At 34.8% G+C, this 12033-nt stretch overlaps 1 protein-coding gene across 1 annotated transcript in view; it reads right to left on the reverse strand.

The window, feature by feature from the left end:
- Positions 1-12033, reverse strand: part of COL4A5 (collagen type IV alpha 5 chain) — a 304752-nt gene that overhangs the window by 181390 nt on the left and 111329 nt on the right. The window contains exon 2 of the mRNA XM_045817489.1: positions 1205-1264. Within this exon, the coding sequence (XP_045673445.1) occupies positions 1205-1264 (60 nt within the window). The remainder of the gene's footprint in view (positions 1-1204; positions 1265-12033) is intronic.

Consider the following 12033-nt stretch of genomic DNA (forward strand, 5'->3'; position numbering starts at 1 on the left):
GGCCTTGTGAAGTAGTGTCAGGCAACTACTGACCTTCTGGTGATATGGCTACTAAGTGACTAATGGACAGATAGTGTATGCAGCATGTATACACTGGACAAAGGGATGATTCATGTCTTGGACAGTATAGAGCATAACAGAGCAATATTTCATCATGCTACCCAGAATGGCACACAATTTAAAAGTTAGAAATTTTCCATTTAGTATTTTGAACCTCAGTAGACTGAGTAAATCAAACAATGGAAAGTAGAACCATGGATAAGGGGGAACTACTGTAAAAGAGAAAGGTGGGTTACATGATCAAATGTACCTTGGGAATATAGTTTTGCAAAACAAACAGGTTTCTTTACCCCAGGACTTTTAAACACTTTAATATGCTAGTGAACTTTCTATATCCTTACATAGAATATGTTCTTGAAATACTCCCCAAACTTTTTAATACATAATTAGTAGCATGCGTTCATTTATTGAAAAATATTTATTAAGCTACAAAGAGTGGAGACTGGAGTATAGCCCCCTTTCTACTTACAACTCTCTTAGGGCCACAATTCACTATCTCTTTTTAATCTTCCAATTTCAGTGTGAGTAACTGACTCATAGTGACTAGGTTTATGGTATTTAATCCTCATGAATATTCACTTTTTAATCATCATATGTATACAACAAAGGTGCTGTGGTGGAAAAAGTGAGATAAAAATAGAGATTCACCAATTATTAATTTACATGGACTAGAAAAATACACACAAAATTGCTCAGCACAGTATCCAGCACAGAAGAGTATCCTGACATTTAGTTCCTTGTTAAATGTTTTTTCCTTTCCTATGTTTATTAAGTGCTTTCGACAGGATTGATCAAAGGTTAGCAAATTGTAGCTCCCAGGTCAGATGCAACCAGAAGCTTATTTTATATAGTTCCAGAGGTAAAAATGTTTTTTACACATTTAAAGGGGTATTATAAAAGAGGAGAGAAATATGTGACAGAGACCTTATTGGGTCATAAAACCTTAAACATTTGTTGTATGATCTTACAGGAAATATTTTATGATCCCTAGGATATAGTCTAATCCTTGCAACTATCTAAAATAAGAAGTATAGTAGACTTCATTATATTTATTAGGTGCTGAGGTAGAAACCATGCTGAAAAAAATTAAAAACATTATTTTATTAGTTTTCCTATGTTTTCAAAGGCCCATCTCAGATCTTACCTTTTCTGCTTTTACAGCACTACAGTAATACTTTGATCCTGGAGAACACCCATAGCAAGCCTATAAAGAAAGAGAAAGAGGGAAGACAATCATTAAATATAAACCTGAACATCAGACTGTGACTTACAGGTCAACTGAATTCAATAATCCAAATTCATAAAAATATACGAAAAATATCTGAAAGGCTATATAACAAATTGCAAACAGTGATTACCTCTGGGGAAGTTTTCACCTGTTCATTATATACATTTCTGTTACAACTTTTCACAATCAGCAAATATAATTGTAAATTTTATTATTATTTAAGTATAGTTGTTATACAATATTGTATTAGATATATTTAGTTTCAGGTGTACCATAGAGTGTTTTGACATTTTTATACTTTACAATGTGATCACACTTCACTAATTCTAGCAATCATCTGTCACCATGCAAACTTGTCACAATGTTGTTAACTATTTTCCCCTTCCTCTCTTTTTCCCATCCCCTCACCACCTTCCTTCTGGCAACCATTCTTTTGGTCTCTGTTTCCATCAGAGTACTTTTGTTTGCTTGTATTTTAGATTCCTCACATAAGTGAAATCATGTGGTATTTGTCTTTTTTCTGCCTGACTGGACTTAACTTAGAATAATGCCCTCTATATCCACCCACATTGTCACAAATGGCAACATTTCATTCTTTTCTCCTGCTGTGTAACATTCCATTGTATGTGTCTGTATGTATCATGTTTTTATACAATCACTTATTGACACCTTCGTTGCTTCCATATCTTGGGTATTATAAATAATGCTGCAATGAACATAGGGGTGCAAATATCTTTGCAAATTAGTGTTTTCATTTGCTTCAGATAAATATATTCAGGAGTGGAATTGCTAGGTCATATAGTATATCTCTTTTTAGTTTTTCAAGAGATCGCCACACTGCTTTCGACACTGGTTGCACCAATTTGCAGTCCCATCAACAATGCACATGAGTTCTTTTTTCTCCACATCATTACCAACACATCATCTGTTATAGTATATTTTTATAACTTTAAAGCAAAACATATATATTTTAAAATGAAAAATAAATTAATGAAAATTTTCTGTAATATAATTTGCCACTGTGTACGCTCTTAAAAACTCCTTTTTTGTTCCTAACATCTCCTGTAAGAAATTACCTATCATTATATATTAGCAATAACCTTGGCATTTAGTTAAAAATGCCTTCCACTTGAAGCTGCTTCTTTTCTGCATTCATGCGTAATCATGGAGTATAAACACTCTCTCATCTCTAGTAGCTCAGTCTTTAACAGCCTCAACCTTTATTGCAAAAGCTGTTCCCACAACCTAAATGTTCATAATAGCCACTATTAACAATTTAATTCACTCATATTAAGAACCGAGGTCTTAATGATAGAAAAATATCCTCCTATAAAATAAGAACCTATAGGACAAGAAGACAGTAGATGACTTCTTCCATCCAGAAAAATACTTTACTCTGGCCTGAAGCTTAACTGCTTAGAAAAACTAATAGTTAATTAGTTTAACACATGTAAATAGCTCAGTATTTATGTACAATAAAGTAGTATGCTTCTCATCAAATAAGAGAAACTTTTATGTGATGTATATGACAGGAGACCCCAAAAAACAAAATTATCTTCTGGAGGACAGGCCTCTTGTAGTACAGGCTTCCACTGTGAGTTGAGTATTCTAGGAACCCATCTGTATTAGTGAACCATATGGCGTTATTGTGGGAGGCTGAGAAAGGCTTCGGTGAATTTTTTTGAAAACTCTTCCAATGCATGTGCCTATTTCATGACTTATGAGCACACCTGTCCACACCCTGCTGAATGTTCCGTAGTTACTGACCAAAATTGGAAAGACCCTGTGACCTGTCCTGCCTATTCACCCAATCTCACCCCAAAGGACTATATTTTTAGTGCCCCAGATGAAAAAAGAAGGTCCTCAAAAAAAAAACATTTTACTGATGTAGAAGAGGTGAAAAAAAAATGGCAGAACCACTAAAAGCATAAAAATCAACAAGTTCAAAAACTGTTTTGAGCATTGGAAAAAACATCTCGATAGGTATGTTGCATCAAATTATGAAGGTGACTGGAGTGTAAACATGGAAGAATAAATATATATTTTAATACATAGGAAGTCCAGGAAGCTCAGAGAATCCCAAAAAAGTTGGATGCAAGGAAGCACACACCAAGGTACATGATAATTACATTACCCAAGATTAAAGATAAGGAGACAATCTTAAAATCAGCAAAAGAAAAGGAGACAGTTACCCACAAAGGAGTTCCAATAAGACTATCAGCTGATTTCTCCAAAGAAACCTTGCAGGCAAGAAGGGGCTGGAAAGAAGTATTTGAAGTCATGAAAGGCAAGGACCTACATCTAAGAATATTCAGCAAAGCTATCATTTAGAATGGGAGGGCAGATAAAATGATTCCCAGATAAGGTCAAGTTAAAGAAGTTCATCATCACCAAGCCCTTATTTTATGAATTGTTAAAGGGACTTATCTAAGAAAAAGAAGATAAAAAATATGAAGAGGAAAATGACAACAAACACAATTATCAACAAGTGAACCTAAAAAACAAACAAGAACTGAGCAAACAACTAGACCAGGAACAGAATCACAGAAATGGAGATTATACGGAGGGTTATCGGGGGGGGGGGGAGGGGGGTCAGGGAGAATGGGGGAAAAGGTACAGGGAATAGGAAGCATAAATGATAGGTACAAAATGGAAAGGGGGAGGTTAAGAATAGTATGGGAAATGGAGAAGCCAAAGAACTTACATGTGTGACCCATAGACATGAACTAAGGGGAGGGGGGATGCTGGATGTAGGTGGGGCACAGGACAGAGGGGAATAATGGGGAGAAAAAATGGGACAACTATAATAACATAATAAAATATACTTTAAAAAGTAAAAGGAAATTTTAAAAAATGCATTACCTGTGTAAAATTAAAAGCAATTGTCATGTATACACCAACCACTAGATGCCACTTTTCATGCGATTATAATAGGAATTCCCACAAGGAAATAGCCCCAATTTGACATCTGGTTAACAGAACATCTTGATTTTTACCAATATGTATTAATATTGATTAGATATCAAATCAGCAAAGAGGACAACATTAGGGCTATGAGTTGTAGAAAATGATGAGGACACCATCCACGTCGTTATAGATGAAATGAGACACTCACAGGGACTACAGAGTCTGGTGGAGGAAAAGGGACAGCTTGGCTTTTCTCTCTAGAGGAGCAAAAGCCACGGCCTCTGCCATGACAGGCCTTTATTTCTATCTCTGGGCACATTACATGATGGTCCTCATTTACTATGCACAGGTTCACTTTAGGTGATTACCTTTTACAGAAAACAAAGGAGCCAACGCTGCTAATCACATCACAGAAGAGGGATATTTTCAAATGAAAAGGCAAAAGTGGTTGAACTGGTTACACTCATCCTTGGGAGGTTTAGCATGGATTTTAGGAAGTTACTTTGCAGTAAATGTCCTCAATTCAGGGTGAGGGAGTTGTTTAGTAAGAGCAAGACTCAAAGCGGCCTAGGCACATTGCAGGCCTGATTCCCCATGGGAGAACCTATCCATGCGGGTGAGTCCTGTGAATCTCTGAGTGGAAGCTGGGCCCACACCACACAGAATGGTCTCCTATAGAAAAAATTATGTAGACTTGTGTCCTGCCTTTAAGGAACATTCAATGTAGTTAAAGAAAAAAAAAAAACTAGGCCCAAACAAAAGAAAATAAAATATAGTGGAAATATTACATCACGAACAATGGTAATAGAAAGAGCTCTAAAATACAAGAAATACATCCCGAGTTTACCTCAGCGATTAAATCATTCAAATCATTAAATCATTATGATCATGTCATTCCCATACACTGGGATTCAGTTTTCTCTTTGGTAAGAGGGCAGAGATAGAGAGTATGATTTCTTTAAGTAGCTTGTAGCTTTTATAGTCTGCGATTCAGTAGGAATCACCAAGTTAAAATGAATTGTATAGTCAATAATTGTGTTCAAATTTAGGAGGGTTCCATTGAGCCTGAGTGTGTTCATCATAGCTCTGTAGCAAAGGTAAATACCTTGACTTCAGTTCTGAGAAATGGGTGGACAGACATGTAGAGGAAAAGTGGCCATGCTGGGCACTAGGATTAAAAAACAAATATTTTGTGGGTAAAGAGTCAGGTAAAAGAGACTACAGTACCTCAATCAAAAGGGTTTCTTAAGTCAATATGAAGAAAGTACAGTATGAGACAAGGCCAATTAAAACTTTCTCAAAAAGTGTAGAAAAATTATTTAATTCTATAGAGTCACTAAAGACAACTGAAGCAAGATAATGATGCTATTTTCAAAATTTTTAGTGTGGTAGAAAATAATAAAATAAAAACTAAGGAAGATTTTTTTTTTATCACATAGTACAACACATCATAACGCAACACTAATTAAAAACTATGGTATTGCTCAAAGAATAGGCAGCTCAATGAACCTAAGCATAAAGAACAGAAACAGACAGATACACATACACTTAAAATATGATAAAAGTGCCAATCAGTAAATGAATGGATCAAAAAACTATGGTATAGTTACATAATGGATTTCTACACAGCAGAAAGAAAAAAGGAGCCCCTACCCTTTGCAAGAGCATGGATGGAACTGGAAAGTTTATGCTAAGTGGAATAAGCCAGGCTTTGAAAGACAAATACTATATGATTTCACCTATAAGTGGGACCTAATCAACAAAATGAACAAGCAAAAACACTATAACCACAGACATTGAAATTGGTACCAGCTGACAGTGACCAGAGTGGAGAGGGGAGGAGATAATGGGGGACAAGGGTGAAGGGTTTGCAGGAACAACTATAAAGGACACAAGGACAATAACAAAGAGTATGGAAATGTGACAGGACATAGCTGAGCAGTAGCTATTCTTAGGTAGGAGCTGACCAGCAGGCGTTCCCAGACAGCAGCCATTCCCAGATAAGCAGTTATCTCAAGGTCGTACACTAACCCCCATTTTAGCAGCTGCACTCCTTCCCCTCCTCCTTCTGCCTGTGTAACAAGCATATAAGGAAACTCCAGCTTAAGCTCATTGCCCAGAATTTGGACTTTTTATTATCTCCTCTGGGTCCACATGCTTGAACAAACCCCACTTTGCAAACTCCGAGGCCATCTGAGTTGTCTTTTCCGTAACAGAAACAGGGGAGAGAAGTAGAGAAGGCTGCAGTGCTGGGAGAGGTAGGGGGAAAAGGCAGAAAACTGTACTAAAACAACAACAAAAATAAAAAATGTTTTAAAAAATAAATAAAATTTTTAAAAATATGATGAAAGTGGGCATATCAAAGAGATGTGAAAATAATGGATTCTTCAACTAGGACAAGTATAAAAAACAATATATTGTTAGGATCCCACAATAAAAAATACCAGACTTCAAAGTAGGAATAAAAACAAACTTCTGTATGCATTAGGATTACTTAAAGAACCTCATAAAAATCCAGATACTAGGACACCATTCTAGAGATTCTATTTCAATAACCCTGAGGTTGGCTACCAGAATATAAAATTCTAATAAACATCACTAGGTGATTCTGATTCAGGTGCTCTAAAATGTATACTATAAAATAATGGTATAGATAAATAAGAAATATCTCAATAATGTAGTTGTTAGGTACCCAGACTAATATGCTTGCCTAAAAAAGAAAAACTACAGATGCTTGACAATGTAGGAAATATCTTAAGGGCATCAAAGAGAAGCAAAATAGGCTTTATCAGGACACAATATTGTAGGGAAAAGCTTGATAAACTGACTAATGCAATTATTTTTGCCCTGAAGCCATTTACCAAATTTGGAGAAATTGAGAGTATTCTTTCATAATTTATTCAATGTAAGGGTGTACCATATATAAAAGTACCCACAATCCTTTCCCCAGAGAATTCTTTTAAAAAGGATATCTTGGCTCTCAGCAGAGAAGAACAGGGGAAAAATCCTTGAGAAACTATAACTAAATTCAGGCCCTCATAGAGTTTTGCAATCTAAATTAGTATTTAGCTGGGTAGCCCACTAACCTCAAACTGCAAATTCAAAGTAGACTCACACTTCTTTGAAATCATGTGATTATATCAATAGATGCAGAAAAGGAAATTGATAAAATCTAGCACCCATTTATGATAAAAAACACTCAGCAAAGTGAGAATAGAGGGAACATGCCTCAACATAATAAAGGCCATATGCAAAAAAACCTACTGCCAACAGCACATTCAATGGGCAAAAACTAAAAGCGTTTCACTAATATGAGGAACAAGATAAGGGTGTCAGGTTTCAGCACTCTTATTCAACATAGTACTGGAAGTCCAGGCCACAGTATTCATACAAGAAGAAATAAAAGGTGTTCAAATGGGAAAGGAGGAAGTAAAATTGTCATTGTTTGTAGATGACATGACACGGTACATAGAAAACCCTAAAGGCTCCGTCAAAAACTACTTGACCTAATAAGTGAATTTGGGAAAGAAGTGTGATACAAAATCAATATTCAGAAATTGATGGCATTTTTGTACACCAACAATGAATATCAGAAAGAGAAACTATGAAAAAATTCCAATTACTATTGTAACAACAACAACAACAAAATAAAGTACTTAGGAATAAATTTAACTAAAGAGGTAAAAGACTAGTACTCAGAAAACTATAAAACAATGAAAAAAAATTGAGGAAGATCAAATAAATGGAAGCATATAACCTGTTCATGAACTGGAAGATTTAACATCATTAAAATGTTCATATCATCTAAAGCAATCTATAGATTCAATACAATTCCTTCTTAAATATTAATAACATATTTCATAGATCTAGAACAAATACTTCAAAAGTTTAAATGGAACTACAAAAGACTCCAAATAGCCTCAGCAATGTTAAGAAAGAAGAACAAAATTGGAGTGATCATAATACCTGATATCAAACTATACTACAAGGCTACTGTAATCAAAACAGTTTGGTGATGGCACAAGAATAGACACATAGATTAATGGAACAGAATAGAGAGCCCAGAAATAAACCCATGCCCTTATGGTCAATTAATATTTGTCAAAGGAGGCAAGAGCACACAATGGAATAAAAACAGTCCCTTCAATAAATGGTGTTGGAATAACTGAACTAGTACTTGCAAAAAAATAAATGAAACTAGACCATCAATTTATACCATACAACAGAATAAACTCAAAATGTATAAAAGACTTAACTATAAGTCATAATAATATAAAAATCCTAGAGAAAAAAACACAGGTAATAAAATTTCATATATCTTATGTAGAAATATTTTTGCCAACATATCTCCTAGGGCAAGGGAAATAAAGGAAAAAAAAATTAATATGGGGCTATATCAAATTAAAAACCTTTTGCACAGATAAAGAAACAAGTATCAAAATGAAAAGAGAATCTACTGTATGGGAGAACCTATTTGCCAATGATATATTGGACAAGGGTTTGATCTCCAAAATATAAAATGAACAACACATACAACTCAACAGCAGGAAGACAAACAATCCAATTAAAAAACGGACAAAGTACCTGAATAGACACTTCTCTAAAGAGGACACAGAGAGGGCCCATAGTCATATGAAAAAATGCTCAATGTCACTAGCTATCAGAGAGATGCAAATTAAAACTACAATGAGAGGATTCTCACACCTGTTAGAATGGACATCATTAATAAATCAACAAGTGCTGGCGAGGATGTGGTGAAAAGGGAACCCTAGTGCACTGTTGCTGGGAATGCAGACTGGTGCAGCCCCTGAGGAAAACAGTATGGAATTTCCTCAAAAAATTAAACTCTAAGAATCCTGAAACACCAATTCAAAAGAGCTTATGCACTCCTATGTTCATAGTAGTGCTATATATAATAGCTAAGTATTGGAAACAGCCTAAGTACCCATCAGTAGATGAATGGATTAAAAAAGCTGTGGTACATTTACATAACAGAATACTACATAGCAGGAAAAAGACAAAGGAATCCAAACCCTTTGCAACAGTTGGGATGGAACTGCAGATTGTCATGCTAAATGAAATAAGCCATTTGGTGAAAGACAAATACCATATGATCACACTGAAAAAGAAGAATCTTATGAACAAAATAAACTAACACACAAAACAGAATCAGAGACATGGAAACATGGAACAGACTGAGAGCTGCCAGAGGAAGGGGGGCATAGGGAATGGTGGAAAGAAAGGGAAGGGATTAATCAAAGAATGTGTGTGAATCACCCATGGACATGGACAACAGTGTGGGAACGACTGTGGGAGCAGGGGTTGAGATAGACAGAGGAGGGCAAAGGGGGGAAATTGTGACAACTGTAATAGAGTAAACAATAATTTTTTTAAAAAACTGCATTGATCCCCAGAGTCTGGGCAGAAATGCAACAAAGTCCTATGTAGAAGAACATTCTGTCATAGTAAATTACAAAGAATTGCAAAAATATCAGTTTTGAAAGAAAAATAAGATACTCCACTCAAAATTCACTAAGCAAAGTAAAATCAGGAACCAGGAGAAACATCTGACAGCAGAAACTACTAAGCAAAGACTTAAGATATTGGAATTATTACACATATAGTATATAATAACTATTTTTAACATTATTAAAGATATTTTTAAACTTGAAAATAATAAAGGGAACAGGAAATTGAAAAAAAGCTGAATTGAAATAAAATGTAAATTCTAGAAGTAAAAACTTTGCAATTTAAAACTCAATAGATGGGGATCACAGTAGACTACATACAGCTGAAGAGAAACTTACTAAAGTTATAATACATTGCAGAGGAAAAGAAAGTATAACATCTATAATGTAGCACACTGATAAAACTTTTGGAACACAGGAAATTATAGCTAAGAGACATGGAAGAAAGTGTGAGAACTATAGCATACAGGTAATGAGAATTTTTAAAAAAGAGATGAGAGAAAATGGGGAGGAGTTAGACTTAATGACACAGAATCTTCAAGAAATAAAGATATCAGTTATTCAAGATGTCCAACAAATTGAATGGAAGAAAAATAAAACCCCAAGCCAGACACAAAGTAGTGTAACCTCAGAAAATAAAACCAAAGACAACATCTTAAAAGTATAAAGAAAATAAAACACATTGCCTTCAGGAGTGACATTTAATTTATAGAATAGTTCTCAGAAGTACTATGGAAGCCAGAAGCCTTGGAATGACATCTTTAATGTGCTGAGAGAAAACTTTCAACCTACATTTTTACCCAGTGAAATTACCTTTCAAGAACAAGGTGAAAATAAAGATTTTTTTAGACAAATAAAAACTGAGAAAGTATGCTCTTAGCGCTCCTCAGGAAAAAAAAAATTCAAAGTTTTTCAATGGTATCCTGTTGTTTATATCATAGGTAATAAGAATAACATAGAAGGTCTAAAATGCCAAAAGGAATGAAGAGGGGGGAAATTTGTGGGTGATTTTAAATAAATACTAACTATAAAAACACACTTATAAAAATAATTGCAGGGTTTAAAATACAGAATTAAAAGAAAAACACAGTGATAATACAACATAAATCAGGACAGCATAAGCAAAGTTAAAGCATTCTAAGGTCCTTGTCATTGTTTAGAACTTTGATAACATAAGCATACAACTTAGGATTCTAATTCCCAAGGGAACCCTTAAAAGAAGATAAGTGAGGAACTAATTCTAAACTAGAAGAGGGGGGATAACACTCAACAAATCCAAAGATGACAAAAGAGAAAGGCAGATAGAGACAGAACTCATATGTGGATTCTAATGAACAAACTGAACTAACAAGCAAAATAGAGAGAGACTCATAGAGAGCAGGATGATTGCTCTAGGGGGTGGCGGTTAGGGGGTGGAGGGATGGAGCAAATAAAGAAAAAGAACTCATGAATGGACTACAGTGTGGTGACTGCAGGTGGCAGGGATAGGAGTAGGTGGAAGTGGGTATAAGGGGGATAAATAGTAATGGAAAAAATAAGACAAAAAGATTTAAAAAAGAAAAGGAAAGACAAGTAGAAGACACATGTCAGTAATTACATTAAGTGTAATTAAGTGTAAAATGGTACAGCATGAGGAAATAATCAGACTAATTTGGAATGTGGTATATTATAAGACAGCTAGAATGGACTCCTCAAAAAGTCAATGCCATTCTATAGAGATGACTTTGTTTACAACAGCTTGAGAACCTCTGTGGAATGTATACCTAGCAAAAAAACAATTGATGAAAAATTGAAAAACACAAAATTTGAGTCTCTGACTACTCCCCTAAGAACCTATAGCAAATGATGAAACACCCATCCAAACACAATTTACTAAATCTCAGCATTAACATCAAGAATATATGGCATCTTAACCACAACCCACTCCTTTCTTCTCATGCTCGACTCAGCTTGACAAAAGTTCCATATTTCTATGAAAGGACCAGAGTCAGGCCCAAACAGGGATCACAAGGTTAATCCCAACAATTGAGAAACTGAGACAAATTTCACTTTGCTATTCCAGAGAACTTGCATGTTATTGTTATTTCTATTATTATGTTTTCATTGTTTTACTTCTTTTATTTTATTACTATTTTTAAATTTCTTTCTGTTTAGTTTTCCTCATTTTATTTGTTTAATTGCACTGTTTGACTGGTTTTCCTTGTTCTCTTTTATAGTGTATTTTTAATTTTCCTTCTTTCACTTCACTTGTGTTCCAATAGCATACTACTCTAGGTTGTGTACTTCCTAATCTTCTTATTCAGATCATACAGATTCTGTCACATGACTCTTGTTTCAGTATTATGGTAAATAATTACTGTTCCATAAAAT

Source organism: Phyllostomus hastatus, unplaced genomic scaffold (assembly GCF_019186645.2).
Source record: "Phyllostomus hastatus isolate PE091 unplaced genomic scaffold, TTU_PhHast_1.1 phas_scaffold_28, whole genome shotgun sequence".
NCBI classification, from domain to species: domain Eukaryota; kingdom Metazoa; phylum Chordata; class Mammalia; order Chiroptera; family Phyllostomidae; genus Phyllostomus; species Phyllostomus hastatus.